Source organism: Arachis ipaensis, chromosome B8 (assembly GCF_059453495.1).
Source record: "Arachis ipaensis isolate K30076 ecotype BB chromosome B8, ASM5945349v1, whole genome shotgun sequence".
NCBI lineage: Eukaryota > Viridiplantae > Streptophyta > Magnoliopsida > Fabales > Fabaceae > Arachis > Arachis ipaensis.
Genome location: NC_142443.1, coordinates 1,693,227 through 1,715,171, shown reverse-complemented (window position 1 = coordinate 1,715,171; position 21,945 = coordinate 1,693,227). Strand labels below are relative to the sequence as shown.

Here is a 21,945-nt window from a genome sequence, read left to right as displayed (position 1 = left end):
TTGGTATTGATATTGGGCTTCTCTATATAGAGTTTTACTTATGGGCCATTATTTATGAAAGAAAGCCCAATATAAGCCCAATCCAACCCAACTGTTGGTCCATTATTTTTAAGAGTTTGAAACGACGCCGTTGATAAGAATTGCGGTTGTGTCTTTTGTGTTTGCCTTCCGCTGCCGCAGAGAGGAAGAACACGACCTTCTTTTCTGCTCTTCGATCACATCAGCATCACCCTACACCTTCATCTTCATCTTCTCCCTCTCACAAGGTTCGCTTTTTCCCCTTAACCTCTCTGTCTCTCTCTGTCTCTGTCTCTGTCTCTGTCTCTCTCTCTCGCTCATATTGAAATCCGATTTCATTCATCTTTTCTTTCTATCATTCATTTTCCTAGTTTCTGTTTACGTCAGCAGAACTTCGTTCATGATTTCTAAAGATTTGATATTTTCTAAAGAAATGAAATATATTATATCATATGTGTTTGTGAGATTATTATAGGTTGTTAGGTAGATAAGGTAGGGCTTACTTCAAATGTCAAGGCACCGCGTTCATCACCGGGAACCCTTGAGTTCCCGCCGGGGTTACCCTTCCGACGCCCCTTATGCCCGCCCGCCTCCTCCCATTCCCCGCCCAGCCATCCCCCCGCCGCATCCCGCCGCCCTCCTCGAAGAAGAACTCGAATTGCAGCATGCCGAGATGCGTAGGGTTGTGGCTGACAACCGCAGGCTCATTGAGGACCGTGTGGTATTGCAGCGTGACCTTGCTGCTGCCAAGGAGGAACTTCACCGTATGAACCTTGCCATTGGTGATATTCGTGCTGAGCATGAGCTGCATTCCAGGGAGCTCATTGACAAAGGAAGGAAGATGGAGTCTGATCTCAGGGCTGCCGAGCCCCTGAAGAGTGAGGTTGCGCAGCTGCGAGCCGAGGTTCAGAAACTTAACACTCTTAAGCAAGAACTTACAGGGAAGGTTCAGACGCTTAATCAGGATGTTGCAAGGTTACAAGCTGATAATAAACAGATTCCCATGTTGAAGTCCGAGATTGATGGCCTACGCCAGGAGCTAATGCGTGCAAGGTGTGTGGCTCTGCTGTGATCGCAGTTCCCATATTCTGCTTCGAGCCCTTCTCTGATGTGCATTCCTGAATTTGTTAGCTTAAACTGATGGTGATTAGTTTTTGCTTTTTAGAACCATGATGGATTATGAAAAGAAGGCAAACATAGAGTTCATGGAACAAAGGCAATCAATGGAGAAAAACATGGTTTCCATGGCTCGGGAAGTGGAGAAGCTACGTGCAGAGCTTGCTAGTGTTGATGGCAGACAGTGGGGTGCTGGTATGACCTCTATGTTATCCTTCTATAGATATCTTCTTGTGTTTTATTAACTGTATGGGTTGTTAGAAAAGTTATAATTGCCTGATTTGATTTAATGGCTTGAATAAGGAAGGTCATTCAATTAGACCAATAGATGGCCTTAATAGAGTTGTATCCTCCATTTATTGATGATCTAAATAATTAAAATGATGATGTTTTGTTTTCTAATCATTTACAAAGGTGGGCCTTATGGAACACAGTTTGGTAGCCCCAAAGGGGGTTATCCAGCTCTGTATGCAGATGGATATGGACCATATGGCGTTCACCTGGTATGTGTCATCCTTAATTTATAAGTTTTAAATGTTAGGCTTCACCTTCAAGGCTTTATTCACCTCTTATATGCTTCTGTCTAGGGTGCTGTGGAGAAAGGTCCTCTGTATGGGGCAGGTGCTACTTCAAGGAAAGGACCTGAGAAGTCTCGCACTAATCGCCGTTGAAATTCAAGTGATCGCTGTTGGTGAAGAAGAGAGGCTTGCCATCACTTTAGCCCGTGTTAACACCATGGCTGTGATTGAGTTTGGCATCCTTCTATCTGTGCATGCCTCATCAATGCTTATTTTCTGGTTATAATTGGTTCGTAACTAGCATATATAGGTTTCGGTGTTGCTTTGTTTCGTATTTATAGGGAAAGTTGTTGCAATATGTCTAAGTTCAAAACCTAGTATGATGAAACTTAAATTTATCTATCTTCCATTGATACATATTTCTAGTTTTTTTATTATTGCTTTTGGCTATTATTGTTGTCTATCTTTCTTCTCGGAAAGACATGTTTTAAATAATTCATGAGATGAAATGAGGTATAGTTCCCATGTGCTGAAACATGTTGCCTGAGATTCAGTATTTGGTGGGTGATCGTGGATAGCTGTTTTAGAGGGCGATGGATACTTAAGTTGTATCATTATTATTATCAGTGCTCCTTGTTGAAGTTTTAGTAATCTAGCAATATGTTAAATAAATGGTGCTGCACAGATGGAGTGTGGATGTGTGATATTGAAATTAGTCCCATCTAGTGGGTAATTATTTCTGTCACAGCAGTCATCAGACAGAGAGGAACTTGGGGCATAATTTATATTAGGTATTCTGTTGTTTACTGAGGTGAACAAAATGAGACGTTACAGTTTGAAGGAGAATATAGAGTATGTTTCTTTAGGCTTGATGTGATAAATCTCAGTTATAGCTATTTCTAAGATTGGATAAACTTCACTGAAGAGCAGTATGGTGTTCCTCACCTGATGGATTTTATTAGGATTAGTCATTGTAGTCCTGCAACTGATAAAGGAGGCATCCTGCATAAATTTTTGGGAATATAACCTTGTGGGTGATTATGTTGCTAATGGCTGAACGAATGTAAGATATCCATTTCCTGGAAATTAAGCTCTAGGGTTTCATATTTAGTTAAGTTTTTGGGACTTTGTTTAGTTTCATTGCTGGAAAAGGTGCTTGTATTGACGGTGGCTGTAATCAAATATCGGATTTAATATACATGCCTGGACGAGATGTTCGGTTTTTGAAATATTCAACCTTTTGTTTTGTTTTCTCTGCTAAGTTGCTGGTGGTAACTACTGCTTTTTGCTGGCATGGAGGATGGGTGGTGGATGGTAGAAGCGTGTTGCGTTTGTCCAGAAGCAGTTGTTTGTTGGTGCATACGATGCCCAATACCCTATGATACTTTGTCGTGAGGAAAACCCCAAGAACAATGAAATTGGATGGAGTGAATACAGATTCAGAAGTATTTTGCACCATTATTTGGCCATGCTTTAAAACATGTTCAGTTTGATTGGACCTCGAATGCTTCAAACTATTAAGTGCTGTAGTGGTACATGTTAGAGCCTGATTTTAAACAAGTGGATTTTCCCAGCAAGATGGTAGTGTATTAGGTCTTGTACTGCTCTTGTTCACTGTTTATTTGAAGAGGGCCAGAAATTGGCTGCTGTCGATGTAGAATGAGATGTATGTTAGCTTACAAATCTGACCGGCACTAGGATTCAAGGGGTAAGTTAGTTCTATACCCATTCAACATGAAGAGTGAATCTCATACATCAGGGAGTTTCCCATTCTTCATATTGGTTGGGTTGCTGAAATCTTCATGATGCCCAAAATTCTATCATATATTGCAACCATCACTGTGGAATATCTGAAGAGAAGACTTTCAACCTGAAGTATGTCTGGAGGCGAGCTGGGGATCTGAAGCTCATAGGCAAGTATTCTGCTTATTTTATTGGTCTAAATGATGTAACAAGTATGGAACTTGCTATGTGTTACCCTTCTGATTACCATCATGTAAAGGTTTAGTATTCTGCTTAATATAAACTAGTAGTTGCACACCTGTATTAGGTCACCAAGTTCCATCATCAGATTTTGTTTCTAGGAATGTTATCTAACCAGAAAATTTAGAGTAATGTTTAGGAATCTAGCCTTCTAATTCGACTTTAAGCAGTAGTATAATATTAGCTGCAATGCATCCATTCCTACGAAATTGAATCTTCTGTATTCATATTTATTAGTTAGGTGCTTCGACAATTGAAGCTGCCTGGAAAGCTAAAGGATGCAAAACCTTCACATAGGTCCCAGTTGTCATTATCAATCTAATAGGAGTGAAAGGAAGGTTGAGATATTGGTTTGTATCTTAACAAATTGTTACATCATTAAGTCCCGCATTACATGAAGATATCAAACTCTGGAGTCCAACCTTGTTAAGGCAGTATCAGAACCAATCATGTGGCTGTCATTGTGGTGTGTAAGCTTCTACATTTTTTATGGATATGCAAAGACAGCCTTTATAAGTACTTTAGCATCCCTTTCCCGTTGAGCTAGTTTTTGAAGTGAAGTTAAAGACTCACAATTTAAGACCTACTATCATTTTGTGAAGTATGGTTGATTGCTTCTGGAATACCTGACCATCCAATTAACTTGGATGGATTCATGGCTAAAGTTGGACGCTTGCAACTTATAGGTTGAATTCCTTTCAAGTGGTGAGTTGATGTTGCTACTTCTCTCAGTAATTCATGTAGGCTATATTAATTTAGGAGCATTAACCCAGGGCTAGTAGTTACTGCTGACTTGAACATGAAGCACTCGGAGTTGGCTATCTCTAGAGTAAGTTTGAGTCTTCTCTAGAAAAGATGAATAGTCAGCTTCCCTGGGGAGTCAGAGGCTTTGGAGTTGCTTATAATGCTGTTCCAGTGTCCAACTGGATTGGAAATACCAGGACACATTTCATTATAACAAGTACTTTAGTGATTAATGTCATGAATCTCTTGAGGAGGTTTTTGTTACACTTGGTCAGGATGAAGGATGCTAACAGTCATTTGGCTTCCTCATTAGTTTCTTATAGTTTCAAGATTGCTCCCGTATCTTGTAGTTCTCATTTTATTTTGTTTCGATAAGGCTTTTCTATATGATATGGCATTAAGAGTAATGTTCATGCACTTGTCTTTTTATATATATATTTTTTATTTTTAATGTTTTCTCCCCCCCTTTGCACGCATATTCAAGTAACTGATGTTTTCTATTATTGTTGCAGATGAGAGGCTGGGAAATTTTGTAGGGGACTTTGAAATGAGGAAAACTGTCCACGTCTTTTGGCCTTAATGTTGCAAGATTTTGAGGAACAACAGTGTGTTCTTGATTGATTTTGAAATGCAAATGGGATGAATTTTCCCGTTGTGAGCTAAAGACTGGTCAATCAAGAGGATGTACTTAGATAGCTTGTTGCGTCAAGGTAAACTACATATATTAGCATGCCATTTTTGGCTGGGATCATATATTCTGAGATTGGATATGAAGCTTAGGTGGTGGTCACGGATTGTTTCGACTTACAAATGGTAATGCTGAAAGTTGTGACACAATTTTTGTCTGGTAGATGGTTCATGAATGATTGCTTCAGATGTTGCTAAATGTGGTTTCTGGAGGAAGGGATGTCTCCGTTTAGATATTTTTCAACACATGCCTCAAATTCAGGTTGATGCAGACTACTTCATACCACCAATATTTGAAGTTAGGCCAATGAATCATGCCTTAAGGTCGTTGCTATATAATCAGATTTAGCTTGAAACCTGTTCGATAGTCATTTCAACGCTTCTCCGCACTCATTTTCATGATCATGTGTTATACATGGCAAAGAACTTTACTACTATCATTTGATTATTCATTATTCCATCGAGATTTTTCATATAACCGCCACGGTTCCGTCATCGTGTGTTCCATGCATTGTACTTCCTTGGACTCAAATATGTTTCACAGATTTGATTTACTATACCTTTTGGTGCTGTTATAAATTTTTTTTTTTTTTTTAAAGTTAATCTATGAAGATAATCATTTTTTGTTTTCTATTCTTCAATAACTAGACTAATATAGCTGCAGATGAAGCATTATAATTTTATTGATGTTATGCTGAGATTTGCATGAACAGGACTTTTTGCTCGGAAATTAACTGCGATTTGATTTCATTCACTGTTAGGATTTCACTTAGAAATTCGTTTCCATATCACTCAGAGCAATGGAAAGACTAAACAATATTATTAAGTAATTTGAATTTACATCGGATGTTGTTTCAGCCCTCTTGTCAACACCAATCATCAGCAAATGTACAAGGTCTCTGCTTTTATCAGAATCATAAATTCATAATGTACATGAACACTACTGAAAGGGAAAAGCGATATATATCTTTTTTTTGGTTGAGAAGGAAAAAGGGATATACACAAAAGAATTGTTAGTCTTGTTTTTGTGTGCCCATATTGCTAAGTGGTAAATAGAGGGGGTAGTAATTTAGATCTCTTTCCTTTCACTAAACATTTTGTATCAGGAAAATAATCTTCACCATTAGGCATGTCCTCTACACACCCTTCTTGTGTTACCTTAATGGGGTATGTTACAAGGTGCACACCATCCATGTCCACAATCTCTTCATTCCTGTACACTTGCCACATTTTATCTCCTATCAACCGCATTCTATGCACACAATCCAACCTTTCCGGCTCCAAGAACAGTTCATCAGTGCTCCGGGTGTGTTCATACCACAGTGACATTCTGTATGCATGAATATCACCATGATTCATGAGTTTGTCAGACTCAGCTCCATCTTGAGACTGGTAGCATCCTATGGCAATCTCTGTGTCCCTTTGCCCATCCATGGATCTTTGGTTCACATTGGCTGATCCTATTAATATGTATAGGTCGTCCACTATTCATAGAAAGAACCAACAAAATTAAGCACTTTCATAGAATGAGCAACATAAGTTACTGTAACTAATCAACAATAATGTAATGATTTCATACCAATCATGATCTTGGAATGGACATAAACCATGAACCTTCTGTTTTTCTGTGCATTCCAGTATTGTGTTTCAGGATGTGGAGAATGTGGTGGAAGAAACTCATCTATTCCCTTCTGTTCCCTATTTGCAAGGCAGAAGAAATTCAAGTAGTCTCTTGGGTGCCCAGGTTCACCACTTTCTTGTATTGCTTCTCCAATTAATCCATACATCATTGCCATTGTTTCTCTGGTCCAATGCAGTATATCTTGAACTGGTTCACTTTCAGGAACACCTTCTGGCCACATTGGTATTACTATGTACACTGCAAACCTCTCTTTTGCTTTGATCTTACTAACCACCTTGAGTGCAATCTCAACTGGAATCAGATTTCCACAGCCACTATAACTATCTTTCTCCCACATATGGCACCCTCCAATGAAATATTGGTTCTCAATATATATGAATTTATCGGCGCGCCTAATCGCTTCCACATAAGCCTCATGTATGCTTCTCTCAACAGTAAGCTTTCTAAACATTTGACTAGCAGATACATGATCAATCGACCGGTATACCTGAACTTTCCAATCCCTCTCAGAGGGATTACTTGCAAAAGAAGGATAGAGCTTTACTAAGGTGTTGGCAGGGACTAGAAGAGAAGGATCACATTGCTTTGTCCATCTTTGCTCAAAATTTGTTAAAACATCCCATGCAGCCTCACCAGTTACACAAGCATGAGCATCATGCCATGGCTCTCTTGGCCCTCCTTTGTTGAGGCTAGCTCCTGCAATGTTTGTCTGGTAGAAGTCATGGTAATGAGATTCCTTGTCAAGTGTTCGGAACAACGAGTGTGTCTCTGTGTCGTACCGACCATCACAGAGATCAACACCACCCAAGAAGCTCAGAATCTCTCTTTCATTAGCAGAGTTGTTGGGTGCTCTGGTGTCCACAGTTATAGTTTTCTGGTGGTGAGCAAAGACTGTGGGGAACTTATGGTGTAATCTTGGACATTTTCTGCATATTACTTTTGTGTGTTTGAAGTAAGCAAAAGATTCTTCATCATGGGTGTTCATAACACCTTTGATCTTAATAAAAGGCAAAGATGTCTCATCATCCCAAATCATAATCCTCACAGCCACTCCTTCATCTGCTTTCCTCTTCAATAGTTCACCCAACTTTACTTCTCTGGCATGTGGGATTTCTGTTTGAGGATCTCTAACCTGAACAAAATAGCATGAGTGCAACTTTATCAAAACCAACATGTATATTATCAAAAATGGTATGAATGATATGATATTTTCTTATTTACCAGAATCATGTTGGGATTGAAGGACCACCCTGCAATGTAAATTAAATACTTTGCACCCTCAATTGCTTTGTAGACATCCTCCCATAGATTTCTTGGTGCTCCACATAGATCAAAAGGAGGTTGAAAATCATGTGAATGATGAGCATCATGATAGAGCTTAACTTGACAATTAGACCTCTGAGGGAATGTAGCATCATTAATCCCTTTATAATCCCCACTGCTAATTATCTTTGCCCAACTTGTCTCCAAATCTGCTGGCTTAAACCATAATATGAACCTCAACTTGAGTTGTGTGCTTGGTTTTCCATTTTCCATTAGGAGGGGGAGGAAACCATTCATGAAGCTTCCTTCTTTCAATTGCTGAGCCTTAATTTGGAATTTTCCCAATATGGAACATGATGTTTTCAGAGTGATGGTGATGGTTGAATCACATGGATGAGCACATTGAATCTGAAAAGTTTGGTTCCACACACGCCCTCTTTCTTGTGTAGTTTTTGCCATCACCTTGTTGCCTATTTTGATGGTCACAAAAGCAGGCTTTCCATTTGGACATAGACACTGTTAAAACAAAAAAAGAGACATGACAGTTATTTCAAAACTGAGAATAATGTAAATACTATATAGAATGATAGTTATCTAAAACTCACATTAAAGGGAAATGAAGGAGAATAAGGTGTGGCATCAAAGATAGTAGCTTCAATTGTTCCATGGAGAAGAGAATGCTTTTCTTCCATTACTGCCATAACCTTGTAGCAACTTTTTCACAATGAGAAAACTATCAACTTTGCTTTGACTTTTGAGGTAAACTGAATATATATGATCACATTTCATATATAAAGGTTCTATGAGGTTGGTGGTGCTACATAATGCAGATGAAGAAGCAAAAAGAAGGGACCTTAAAATGCAATTAAACTGTTAGAGGGGAGCTTGGAAAAACTTGTAGTTAACCTTCCAACAAGTTTTCGCTTGAAGCACAAGTTTCTTGAACTCAAAACACAGGAAAAGACCAAATCAATATGATGGTCAATTAAGAAGAATATGCAGAGGATTAAGAGGCTGACTTTGTTATATTAATCCAATATTAATTAATTAATTAATTAAAGCTGGAACAGTTTTGTTGGATTCAAACAATTTCGTGTCAACTGCATCACCACTAGAATTTCTAGTCGTATTAATTATTAACTAGAAAGAAAAGTATATGGAACCAACTCCAAATCAGCCAAAAATGGATCAACTTAATTAATTATAAATATAGTAATTACTTTTATATATTTATGATTTAAAATATTGGTTATTAAATATTTCACCACATTCAAATTAGGAGGAGATGTATCATTGCAACGTGAATCATGGAAACTGATTCAATTAGTTTCTGTCTCTTCACCCCCCTTCTCTCTCTAAATGCTTAAAACATGATAAATCAAAAAACATATTCAGAATCATCCAATTTACAAAGAAAAAAACATCTTAATACATAGTATAAATACCATCCATATAGAGATTTTGGATTCACCCAGAGGCATTTGGCTGGTTTTTTGCTAGAACCATCTTGGTTCCCTAGCATTATTGTAACTAGAATAATAATTTTTTTTGGTTTAATTACTCTGTTGGTCTCTATAGTTTCGTGAAATTTTCAATTAGGTCCCTACACTTTTTTTCTTTTTAATTGGGTTCCTGCACTATTTTTTTTTCAATTAAGTCCCTCTTAGTAGTAATTGGCTTAATTTTATAGGGACCCAACTAAAAAAAAAAATTGGTATAGGGACCTAAATAAAAGGAAAAAAAATATAGGAACCCAATTAAAAAAAATTTGTGCAAAGACTCAATTAAAAGAAAAAAAGTATAGAGACCTAATTGAAAATTTTGCGAAAGTATAGAACCAACAGAGTAATTAAACTTTTTTTTTTTATGAAATTGAATAGATTGAGTATCTTAATCTCATACATGGTTCACCACCATGCATGATGAATCCCAACCGTGAAGATTATGAAACATAATTCATCAAATACGTGAAGGTTTGACAATGTTGTATGTGTCACATTACTCACTTTCTTTTGATTAACATAATTGGTTGATGAGTGCCTTGCGGGATTGACAACTTATCAATACTTAAGATTCCGGAATAAAAACATGGTGGGGGAAAAAAATTAATTAAGAAACCAAAGTGTCACTGTCGTCTATTGTCTTGTTTTCAAATATGTGTTAATTAAGGAGTATATGCGAAACAAATTATGCTCTTTGATATCAAGCTAACAACTATCCATGGCGTGTGCCTTGTGGGAAACATAAAAAATCATTTTTTAATGGAAGAAAGTTGCATTTGATTTTTCATTAATTATTCTTTTATTGCTCTTATTCTCAAAATTGAAGTTTTCTAATGAACATCTTATAGTTAATTATAATAGAATTTCACATCAAACACTTTTGCCACAAATTTTATTTTATTAATTATATGTGACTGTTATATTGTCGTGACGATGTTATGTATTAAAAGAACAAATAAGTCTCTAACAAAACACGCATTTTGCAATTACTCAAAACTACGTATTTTAGTGAAACAAATAGGAGGCATTCATTGGTACATATTAGGTATGTTCTCTTTAAAAAATAGAGTAAAGTATCGTTTTTGTCCCTAACGTTTGGAGTAAATCCTATTTGTGTTCCTAACGTTTAAATCGTCCTATTTGTATCCCTAACGTTTGTAAAAGTGATTCAATGTTATCCTGCCGTCAATTACACATCATGAATGCTTTAGTTTGAGTTTCAAAAATCTCTTCTTGAAGTTAGAATACAAATGTCTGGGATAGAATCGATGATCTACTCCGAAAAATACCTCATCAAATGTTGAAACTAATTCTTACAACATTTACATAATTCACTTTTCTAGGGACATAATTGAATCTAAACACAAATAATGGATATAATATTAAAATCGAACACATCCAAGTGAGAATAATTGAAAAATATAATATAATTTGTTAGTATAATTGATAGTAGAATAACATTGAATCACTTTTATAAACGTTAAGGATACAAATAGGACGATTTAAACGTTAGGGACACAAATAGGACTTACCCCAAACGTTGGGGACAAAAACGATACTTTACTCTAAAAAATAATACTAAATTTCAAGCTTTTATAAATGATAGAATTTAGATGATAATTTATCTATAGTTGTATTAATGTAAAATTGATAGTCGAAAACTATTATATAATTTTACAAATTTAATTAAATTATCATCTAACAATTATCGATTACCAACTTCACATAAAAAAAATTGCAGCCGAGCATTTATCTAAACTAGAGTGAGACCCGCGCAATGCGCGGAGAGGTAGATTATTTATACTATATAGTATATTTTAATAAATGTTATATTAAAAATATTTTAGAGAACATATTTATAATAGATTTTAAATTTATTTATTTTTAAAAAAGACATAGGTTATTTATATTAGAGTTATACAAAACTGCATTTTTTTTTTCATTTTTCGATTTGCATTAATAGCTATACTTTGTCTTTTCTTGCGGTTTTTTTGTTTGTAAATAATGAAAAAATAAATGAATGAGAATGAAAAATATATAAAAATGTTATATTAAATTTAAAGAATTTTTGACAATTAGTATAAGAGATTAAGAAATGAAGAGTAGTAAGAGTCTTAATATGTATAAGTTGTAGAATTTGAATATTTGTAACTGAAATTTTTTATAATAATTATTATTATGACACTTTTAATGTATGTTTATTGCATTTAATTAGTACTTGATGTTTCAATTGAATAATAATAGATAAGAGTTTTTTGTTTTAATTTTTTTAAAACATTTTACTAAATAGTGATTGGTTGATTTTCATCTAGCCATTTTCGGTATTAACTCTTCTGGTCTGTCATTACCACTGCAAATCCTTCTACAACAAAGAGAATAAAACATGGTCAAAGAATGATAATCCATTTTAAGTAAATTGTGGAAGTAATATTGCACATGTGGAATAACAATTTGAAAAAGAGGAACACGTAAATGTAAATTGTGGAAGAAGTACTCCACATGTAAAATAAGAATTTATAATTTGATGATGAAATATTGCAATTAATAGTATATAGGGAGCAATAATTTTAAATGCACATCAATTTTGGTTGAGTGTTGGACAGAACCATTTACAAAAGAGGAATACATAAACTTGTGCTACTTGCAATGAGTTAACAATAAAAATGTTATTATTTATAACAAATAAATAAGGTTATTGAAAATGATACTGAACAATGAGAAGAGTAAACGACAAAGTTGAAAATCTTAAGGAAAATACCTGAGACAAATTTCTTACGTTGGCGGTGTCGAATGGTGACGTTGGTCTGAGACCGCAAGAGGAGGAATGAAGTTTGCCTTGGTTTCTGCAATTTATGCAATGCGGCTCCGCCGGAGATGGATATCGCGATGTACAATTTGTTTTGAGGAAAAAACAATGGCTCATGGGACCGGAAGAGGATGAAGGAAATATGATAGGACCGAAAGAGGATGGAGGAAATAGGATCTTGGTACGGAGAGGTGCTAAGAGGGTGAGGGTTTGAGAAAGGTAATAAGCTCTTTGGTTTTGAGAGCTTTTTGTTGGGGTAAATGTTAATTTGCGTTTTTGTTGTTTTAGAAATAAGGATTGATTTAAAAAAAAGTTAATTTGTTAGTTTTTATTGTATTTTTTAGTTGTTTTTTGTGTTTTTTTTTATGTGAAAATAAAAATTGATTTGACAAGATTTGAGTGATGTATTCTAAAATTTTGCCAAGTAAACGTTGATGCTGATATGGCGTTAGTAGAAAAAGAGAAATAACTTAGAAGCAATGACCTATGTACCTACTTTTATATATTAAGAATCTAAATTTTTTTTTTTTTTTGGTAAGTGTAAGGGGCCGTAGGCCCAAAAAAAGAAAAAAAACCTACAAAACTAAACTAACTTCGGGGCAAGGAACCCCTTTTACATCATCTCTCATTAAACTAACTAAATTTTAATGTGAACAAACATCACATGTGTTTGGTTTGGCAGTGATCACATAAGGCTGTTGCCCAAATTATACGATATTTATGCCTAACCACAAATCAGTAGTAATGGGCCATCCCACTCCAAAACAAACTTGGACTTAAGAACATCCTTAAAATCTTAACACACATTGTTAACTTAAGGCCTAGGCCCAGCTTTGTGTTAATAAACCACTTTGCACCCTACATTATATTACCTGATAATAATTTTTTGGAGAAAAAATTAAATAAGTTCTTAATTTTTTAATTCAAAAATATATAATTTATTAATTAATTAAAAATATAAAATATATATTTTTTAAATATGAGATATTTTTAAATATAAGATATTTAAGTTTTTTATTCAAAATATATAAAGATAAATTAGTTTTTTGAAAGAAGTTAAATGTCTCGTATTTTAAAAAATAAAAGACGTTTTTATAGTTTTAATTAGTCAATGACTTATTTATCTTTTAGATTAGGGCTGGAAGTGAGTCAAGTCAGCTTATAAGCAAGCTCGAGATCGGCTCGTTAATAGCTCGATAAGCTAAGCTCGTGAGCTCGTGAGCCAAGCTTGAGCCTGAAATTGAGCTCATAAATTAAATGAGCCGAGTTTGAGTTTGGATAAGCTCGGCTCATTAGCTCGTGAACTGGTTCGATTATATATATAATTATTAATACACATATCCTATATGCATCTAGTCTATACTTTTAATATTATATATATACATATGAAATAGTAATATATAATTATATATATTAATGATCTTAATTATTTAAAATTTTATATTTATTTATTACATATAATTTTGATGTAAGACATAAATAAAAAATTTATATTTATTGATAGATAAACAATAATTGTTCTTTTCAAATATTTTTAATACACATATCCTATATGCATCTAGTCTATACTTTTAATATTATATATATACATATGAAATAGTAATATATAATTATATATATTAATGATCTTAATTATTTAAAATTTTATATTTATTTATTACATATAATTTTGATGTAAGACATAAATAAAAAATTTATATTTATTGATAGATAAACAATAATTGTTCTTTTTAAATATTTTTTAAAATATATAAGTTATAATTTATTGATATAAAATTATAGATTATGTATTTATATTTCTATTATTTGAGCCAGCTCGTGAGCTTTTGGTGAGCCGAGTTTGAACTTAAGAAATAGGCTCGATTGTTAATGAGTCGAGCTGTAAGCCAAACTCAATTTTGGTGAGTCGAGCTTGAACTTGGTTTAGCTCGGCTCAACTCGACTCACTTCCAGCCCTATTTCAAATAAAAAATCAGGAACTGATTTATTGTTTACTCTAATTTTTGGACAAGGTTATATTTGATTTGCGGGCATCTATGTTGGCACTTGGCAACTAATCTAATAGCACAACAACTACTAAAATAGATGAAATTCTTCATTAACCATCAAATCATATTGATGATGATGATGGATCCAAATCACAGTTATGCACCATCACTAATTTATATCTTCACAAAAATCTTGTGTTTAGTAGTGCATGGTCAAAAAGGGAACACTGCATACTATATCATGTTTATTCATAAAAGAATTCATTAACGAAATCATAGTAATACATGAATAATGAAACGTGGATGAAGTGAGTTGTCATGTTGATGATGTTTATGCTTATTTGACCAAATAAACCAAACTTTTAAAAAATGCATAAGAAAGATTTTTTGGCAATGTTCTGGGACATTTCATAGTGGACACGTGGCTTTTCTGACTTGGTCACACGTTGTTTTATTATTTGCTTTGGGTTTAGTTATAGTCGTTACATTGCCGTCGCCTTTTGTTTTTTGATTTGCCGTCCCTACAATGTTTAAAGTGCCCTTATCCACCCAACTCATGTCCTCTCCAAATTCAATTATAAATTTCATAATATTATTGCTGATTCATTGCTCAATTATACTTCATATATATATATATATATATATATATATATATATATATATATATATATATAGTATGTAATATCTTATTATAAAAAAAGTTATAATTCCAGTTCTATTACTATGATTTAAATTGTATATATGTATGATATGTGACATTGTTTTATGTTCATCAGTTTGTTCAAACTTAGAACTTATCATAATCTATGAAAGAACTGTATCATGTTTCGTCATTAGAAGTTTTAAACCTTAGACAAAAATAAATAAATATATGCTACGATAACATAAAAGTTACATTAACATGTAACAATCATAAGGTAGCGTTTGTTTTGAGGTACTGAGACAGAGATTGGGAGACTAAAACTCAGTATCATATTTGTTGGTTCAGAGACTGGTACTAAAATTTCTGTCTCTATCTCCAAAATTTTAGTATTTCAGTACTTTCAAAAAATTGGGATACAGGAGACTAAAATTTGTAGAGATAGAGACGGAAACTTGAATAACATTTTATACCTAAAATACCTTTATTTCAATTAGTTAATTCTAATTTTACTCTTTGTACAAATTAAATTAGAATTTCATTCTTGTTTCAATTTTTGTCTTCCACTTTATACTAAACAGAATATTGAGATTTATTTCAATCACTAATAAAACACATGAGGGGACATTTGTATTATTGATGTAGTATTATTGTGTGATAAAAGCAACATTTAAGAGATGAAATCGAAACGGAAATGTTAATAAATTCTCCTTCTTCACAAAGTCAAGTGACATTTCCATCCTACTCAACTATAGTATATTCAATCAAGAACTCCTCTTTTCGTGGCACATGATTGTTCACATCATCAATTGTAAATTCTCCTATATATTTACAACATAATTATAGAGTATACAACACTAACAAAACCTTATTCAATTAGAGAAAATCGCTTAAACACTGCTATTATATTCTAGAGAAAAGGACAAATAAGTCCCTCACCTTTTGCCCCGCGGACATTTTTGTCCTTGACCATTGAAAAATACTTTTAAGTCCCTGACCTTCACAAAATTTGGACGGATCAGTCCCTCCGTCCAAATGCTTCCGTCAGGGACTGATCCGTCCAAATGCCTCCGTTAGGGACTGATCCGTCCAAGTTTTGTGAAGGTCAGGGACTTCAAAGTATTTTTCAATGGTCGGGGACAAAAATGTCCTCGAGGCAAAAGGTTAGGAACCTATTTGTCCTTTTCTCTATATTCTATTATATATCATATTTATAATAAAATTATTTATTCATAAATCTTTTTTAATCATCTTATATATAATTTTTTCAAATTTTTCTGTAACTTTTGACATTTGTCCTTTTTTTTTCTAGATCTTTTACTGTTTATTGGTTTTTTTTTTTTTTACATATTCAAATTCAATTTTTTGAACAATAAGTAATATTGTAATTTTTTTCTTATATTCTTGTTTTTTATTCTGCAATTGTAATAGATAAATATTGAGCTTAATTAAATAAAAACAAACTAATAATTAGCTGACATAAATTTTAAATGTATAATGATTTTTTTTTGAAAAAAACTATAATAGTATTTACTTGTATTATTTTTTTTATGATATTTTCTAATTCCACTGTGAAATTCAAATTTTAATATTTAGGGTCCGTTTGGAAAGTTTTAAAAATAATTTTTTTGAACTTTTGACTTATGAAAAGTAGTAGTATTAATGTCTAGTACAATTTTCAAAATCAAATTGCAGCTTTCTAAAAAATTATTTAAAAATTTATAGAAAAATTAAAAAAATGACTTTTCTCATAATACTACTATTTTTTATTACATTTCTACAAAATAAATAATTTTAAAATTAAAAATTTAAATATAAAATAATTTATTTATAAATTATTTTTAATATAATTATTTATTATTTAAATTATTTTTTTAAAAAAAATTTAATTAAGCTGTTTATCCAAACGGAACCTTATTCGATAAGACTAGTGACTAGAAGATAATTTTTAACCTGAATTAGACTTGAGGAAAAAAATCTAATTAACCAAATATTAGGATTTAGGAGTTTGTAAACTAGAGAAACAAAAGTTACAACTTACAAGTACACAACCCCAAAAGAGAATACAAATTAAAACCCCCAACTTAATCCGAAAATAATAAAAAGAAATTAATTATTAATTAGTTATTCGGATAAAAATTTCCAATGAATGATGAACCCAATATGAATAAAAGGAAAGATATCATTCATAGTCCCACGAGTTCAGCAACTATAGCACAAGGAGTTTATAATATAAATAAATAAATAAATAATAAAAATTGGCATTCCTATTAATGATTCAGCGTTCATTCACCATTTTCCATTTTCCATCAGCACGTTCTCTCTAAGAAAAATCCCCAAAAGCTGGTCAATATCCTTCGTCGTCTTCTTCACTTCCAAGCTTAGACACCGATGACGACGTACGGAACCATCCCAACCTCCTCTTCTCCCTCCTCAAATCTGGAGTTCCTCTCACGCGCCAAGCAGCGGATCAAGGAGGGTCTAGGCACGCGCCGCCCATGGAAGCTCATGTTCAACCTCCACTCCTTCGGTCTCCCATCTGGATTCTCAGACGCGCTCTCGCGCGTGCGCACCAACATCGCTTACTTCCAGATGAACTACGCCATCGTCGTTCTCCTTGTTCTCTTCCTCAGCCTCCTATGGCACCCGATCTCGCTCATCGTCTTCGTCGTTCTCATGGCCGCGTGGCTCTTCCTCTACTTCCTCCGCGACGAGCCACTCACGATCTTTGGCCGCCTCATCAGTGACCGCGTCATCCTCATCGTCATGTCAGTGCTCACCGTCGTGCTCTTGCTGCTCACCGGTGCCACCGCAAACATACTCATCGCGCTCCTCGTCGGTGTGGTTCTGGTGGTGGTGCACGCCGCGCTGCGCCGGACGGACGACTTGTTCTTTGATGAGGAGGAGGCTGCTGGATTGGTACAACACCACCACCATCATCACCCTGGTGTTGCTTCTTCCTCTTGAATTTCATTCTTCTAAGTTGTGATTATGATGAAGAGATTCATATTATTCTAATCTTTGTTCTTTTTGTTGTTGGTTATTGTTCACGTTGTGGTGGTAACTTGGTGTTGATGTTTTCAATTTTCAACCATCATTTTGTAATTTGGTTTATTGTTAGCGAAAATTTTTAGATTTTTTATATTTTTCAAAATGTTCCTCTTTTTTATCCCCCTTCAGATTTATGTTTGAATTTTCTTTTTTTAAATTTTCCTCTTTAGGGGGTTTGTGAAGAAAGTTGCAATAATGCTTGGGAGAACTTCGTTCAGCTTTGATTTATTTTATTTTATTTTATATTGAATTTTACTGCAAGATATGAAGTATGGACTAAATTTAATTCTCTGTTGCGGGTGGGTTTTAGTTTGGAAGTAGTAGTTGAGATAAAAATAAATTAATTAATTAAAAAATAATTCAACGAGAGAAACAATAGGGGTCCCTTTAAATAAAATTGACACAAAGTAGCAATGATAAAAGTATTCATATGTGATGTTTGGTTGGTTGGATTTCATCTCTAAAAAATCATACCTAATTAATTATTTTGCTCAATTCGGCATTTTTTTGGAAGGTAATAGATAACCAATATTTTTCTTTTCTCAAAGTTTCCTTCAACGTTGTTTGTGTATTGCAATTTAAACAGCCATAACCTTAGATCTACGAGTAGCTCCATTGAAGGTGGATCAACGACCAAGTCAAAATCCTGTTTTATCCTTGTGTGATGTTTCAATTATCATCAAAATGCAGCATGAGTCCAAATTCTAAAACTAGGCAGGTGATTGAAACAAAGCTTTATAAATATCTACAAAAGTTCCAAAACATAGTGCCTGTTTTTCCTCCAATTACTTCGTTTTCTTATCCCGGAGGCTTAGTAAGACATTTACGTAAAGGAACATGCCAAAACATTTCCCCCAAATCCGTGTAGTTAGACGCATTGAAGATATGAATAAAATCAGGGTGCCAAGTTTGGTCTCAAATCCAAACACCAACATCTGTAGTCTGATCTTGACATGGCATATAGTTCATCTGGTGTGAGGTTACTTACTTTCTCGGATTCCCAACAATCGGACTTGCCTATGTTGTTATTGGAAGTCAATGTTCCATAGCCTTCCTCCTTATGAATTTGACCTCGAATTCTCTTATATAGTCTCATCACAGAAATACAGTCTTCATATGGATCATGAGCGCCGCTTTGGATATCATAACTGTAAAAGCCAAAGCCCTACATGAGACAGCTTAAAAATTGCATAGGATCTGCAATTCCTAGCTAATGATGATATTGTATCAACATAAAACTATATAGTCTTTCCAAGAATCTATCATGTTTAACCTAGAGCAACTAAATTCAGGCGCAATGTAAATGCAAGATTTTAAAAAACAGAAGGCAAAATGCGGAAGAGACAATTAAGACTGAAAGAAACTCAAGGAAAAAGTTAACTTGCCCTAGATATGTTCGGGTAAGATACTTGAGCGAATGGCTAACCAAGTTTGTCTTCATCAATGGTCGATACTTTGCAGTGTCCCTTCACACAAAATATAGGCATTGGCATAAAGTGAGATCAAGCATCTCAAAAAATAAAAAAACTGCTGCCAAACTAAAAATATCCATTCAAAGAATAAAAATATTTAATCAACCTAGCATAATTCAATGTAAGATATATATCCAAGCAAATGAATAGGATGGAACATGGATCACAAAAATCTAGCTCATTTTTGCTAAAAGAAATTATTGCTGAAGTAAATGATAATTCAAAAGTGAATTCAACAACAAACCTGATAGCATTTCAACATACAAAAATAATCCTCTTTTTCTTTTTCTTTTTCTTTTTTTTTTTTGGGAGGAGGGGGTGGGGGTGCGAAGACAGGAATTTCCATCAATTATTTCATTCATCAGAGAATAAGCCTATTATAATAAAGTATGATATTTGGAATGAATTAGCACAACATAAATTTCACTCTACAAAGACCTACCTCAGCAAGTGTTTGGGATAATTCAATTTCAAGCAATCAAAATCGTGTTCTAAGTCATGCCCCACAAGAAGCCTGGCCTTCCCCCCATCTAGAACTTTGCCAGTGGATTCTCCGTTATATAGAATTTGCAATACATTTTTCTGAACCTCCTTCAGTGGCATAGCATTTCTAAGATTCTCTTCAGTCAACCCAGTTATATCATATCTGAAAATGTAAAGTGAAGTCAACTCCAATGCTCTTGGATCATTTTTCCACCTTTCTCTTGGATAGAACAGGACAAATACCATACAAGTTTAATGTACCTGTAGTTAGTAACAGGGATTATTGGCTGTACATATGTGTGGAAGATTAAATTCTCGTCTTCGTCAACCAAGCATACTCTTGCACAAATTTCCAGCGTTCCATCACTCCCACCACCAACCATTTCACAATCCATTGCAATTGCTCTAGGACGTCCACCAGCACCATTTTCATCATAGGAATCTAGATCGTCAATTTGGGAGCTTATATAGGGCATTGCATCGGTTCCCTGGAAAACAGCTTCATGCCAAACATAAACATCCACACAAAAACATAAAATAGAAGACAAAGCGCATTGGTCGCTAGCAGGTTTTCTTTAGCAGGTCGTGGTTAAAAGTACAGATAACACATTTTATTTGATATAGGTGCTTTATGCTGCCAACAATCAACTTACCATAGGAGCAGGGGAAGATAAGCGGCATGTTTCTAAATGCTCCCTGAGAGATACGGCACTATCAAATATTGACAAGCAAAGTTGACAACCTTGTTGAGAGAAAATTGTTGCACAAAGTCCTTTTGGCAAAGGACCTACAACATAAAGACGCGAAGGGGAATAAAAAACTAAAAGCGGGGAGTAAGATCACAAAAGCAATTACACTTGAACTTGCAATGGATTCGGAAACTAACCGGTAAGATGCTCCCTGAGAGACTCAAAAGATTTGCAATGCTTTTGACAAACCCCACATCTCGGCTGATGAAGAGAGTGGTAAGAGATTTTCATGTGCTCAATAAGATGCTCCTTTTTCTTGTATTGCTTATAGCATGCCGAGCACTTGTGTCTGTAATTGAATGAATTACGCATTCTTTAAACAATTTAAGATGATGTCACATGCTCTAACATACATAACCCTCCTCTAGTCTCTTGACATATAAAAGATCCTATCATCTATTAACTTTTGAATTTATAAGCACCACAGAACAAAGCATGCTTTAGAATTATATTAGAATTCTAACATAGAATACATTATGTTAATCTAACTTAACTTTGAATAGTAAGGGGAAGATTATTCTAGAAGATACTATAGGCAACATAAACAAGCTGAAAAAATGAATCGAATATTCCTGCTAGCTAGCTACCTAATACTTTTACTAACAAAGAAGCGATCGTGATTATGGTAGTTTACATTTAATTAAGTATCTAAATAATCGAAAACACGCACACATGCATACACATAGAACAGAATGAAATGATTGAAAGAGAAAAAAAGTTTTAAGTGTTTAACCTTTTGGGTGGGTTTTCAGTTTCAGGAGGTTCAGCTTCAGAGTCCATTGAGTTTGCGCAAAATATTACCGTATTCTGGAAATGAAATGAAGAAGAGGGAGTGGCGAATCAAATGAGGTTGAAGAAGATTCACAGCGAACCCTAACCCAACGGAGTAAGAAGATTCACTGCGTTATGCCGTCACTGTTTCTTAATTTCTTTTCTCCCTTTGTTTGTTGTTGACTCTTTTTTTTTTTTTTTTCTCTCCTTTTCTTTGGTGTGGAGAAAAGTTAATTAACTCCGTTTGACTGGTTGTCTAATATATATAAATTTAAGTTTTTGATACAGTAAAAACTTACCTGCAGGCGATTTTATGTGAAGTTGATAACTAATAGTTGTTAGATAAAAATTTAGTCTATCGACTCTCAATTATCAACTTCATATGAAGTAGACTGCACCTGAGTTTCTACTTTTTGATATACGTAATATATCAAAAATTTTAAAAATTTTATTCAAATATTTTTTATGATATTCTTAAAATAAGATTTTGAAATACATTTTAGCAAAACTAA

The 21,945-nt window shown here is 34.1% G+C and overlaps 4 protein-coding genes across 6 annotated transcripts; 2 read left to right on the top strand and 2 right to left on the bottom strand.

The window, feature by feature from the left end:
• The first annotated feature begins 135 nt into the window (after positions 1-135).
• On the top strand, positions 136-5,697 carry LOC107612707 (DNA double-strand break repair protein). Of its 3 annotated transcripts, XR_015896420.1 has the most exons (7): positions 137-266; positions 494-1,071; positions 1,184-1,329; positions 1,549-1,637; positions 1,722-1,941; positions 4,892-5,089; positions 5,231-5,697. XR_015896420.1 is itself a non-coding variant. In XM_088496862.1 (5 exons), the coding sequence occupies exons 2-5, from the start codon at positions 527-529 to the stop codon at positions 1,803-1,805; spliced, it is 864 nt and encodes a 287-aa protein (XP_088352988.1). In that variant the 5' UTR covers positions 136-266; positions 494-526; the 3' UTR covers positions 1,806-2,069. The 3 variants fall into 3 exon arrangements, 1 of the variants encoding a protein (XP_088352988.1); XR_015896419.1 differs by having other exon boundaries at positions 136-266; positions 4,892-5,697; XM_088496862.1 differs by lacking the exons at positions 4,892-5,089; positions 5,231-5,697 and having other exon boundaries at positions 136-266; positions 1,722-2,069.
• Positions 5,698-5,864: 167 nt separating this feature from the next.
• PLDEPSILON (phospholipase D alpha 4) lies at positions 5,865-8,756 on the bottom strand. Its single transcript, XM_016314413.3, has 4 exons — positions 8,577-8,756; positions 7,930-8,487; positions 6,646-7,840; positions 5,865-6,550 (listed from the first exon to the last, which is right to left on the bottom strand). The coding sequence occupies exons 1-4, from the start codon at positions 8,670-8,672 to the stop codon at positions 6,108-6,110; spliced, it is 2,292 nt and encodes a 763-aa protein (XP_016169899.1). The 5' UTR covers positions 8,673-8,756; the 3' UTR covers positions 5,865-6,107.
• Positions 8,757-17,106: 8,350 nt separating this feature from the next.
• LOC107612708 (PRA1 family protein F3) lies at positions 17,107-18,219 on the top strand. Its single transcript, XM_016314417.3, has one exon. It carries the CDS (start codon positions 17,299-17,301, stop codon positions 17,872-17,874), a length of 576 nt encoding a protein of 191 aa, XP_016169903.1. The 5' UTR covers positions 17,107-17,298; the 3' UTR covers positions 17,875-18,219.
• A 388-nt stretch (positions 18,220-18,607) lies between these two features.
• On the bottom strand, positions 18,608-21,672 carry LOC107614056 (Exonuclease family protein). The gene is made up of 7 exons (XM_016316282.3): positions 21,396-21,672; positions 20,800-20,951; positions 20,567-20,700; positions 20,175-20,401; positions 19,873-20,076; positions 19,344-19,424; positions 18,608-19,106 (listed from the first exon to the last, which is right to left on the bottom strand). Exons 1-7 carry the CDS (start codon positions 21,440-21,442, stop codon positions 18,854-18,856), a joined length of 1,098 nt encoding a protein of 365 aa, XP_016171768.1. The 5' UTR covers positions 21,443-21,672; the 3' UTR covers positions 18,608-18,853.
• Positions 21,673-21,945: the final 273 nt, after the last annotated feature.

Bases quoted from the DNA above. Each gene is read 5' to 3' on its own strand.
- LOC107612707 (XM_088496862.1), top strand. From the start codon at position 527: ATGTCAAGGCACCGCGTTCATCACCGGGAACCCTTGAGTTCCCGCCGG. The intron at 1,330-1,548 runs GTATGACCTCTA...TCATTTACAAAG, and splicing joins TGGCAGACAGTGGGGTGCTG to GTGGGCCTTATGGAACACAG. The intron at 1,638-1,721 runs GTATGTGTCATC...GCTTCTGTCTAG, and splicing joins GACCATATGGCGTTCACCTG to GGTGCTGTGGAGAAAGGTCC.
- PLDEPSILON (XM_016314413.3), bottom strand. From the start codon at position 8,672: ATGGCAGTAATGGAAGAAAAGCATTCTCTTCTCCATGGAACAATTGAA. The intron at 8,488-8,576 runs GTGAGTTTTAGA...TTGTTTTAACAG, and splicing joins CTCCTTCATTTCCCTTTAAT to TGTCTATGTCCAAATGGAAA. The intron at 6,551-6,645 runs GTATGAAATCAT...TTCTATGAATAG, and splicing joins CCATTCCAAGATCATGATTG to TGGACGACCTATACATATTA.
- LOC107612708 (XM_016314417.3), top strand. From the start codon at position 17,299: ATGACGACGTACGGAACCATCCCAACCTCCTCTTCTCCCTCCTCAAAT.
- LOC107614056 (XM_016316282.3), bottom strand. From the start codon at position 21,442: ATGGACTCTGAAGCTGAACCTCCTGAAACTGAAAACCCACCCAAAAG. The intron at 20,952-21,395 runs GTTAAACACTTA...ATTCAATTACAG, and splicing joins ACTGAAAACCCACCCAAAAG to ACACAAGTGCTCGGCATGCT. The intron at 19,425-19,872 runs GTAGGTCTTTGT...TTTTGTGTGAAG, and splicing joins TATCCCAAACACTTGCTGAG to GGACACTGCAAAGTATCGAC.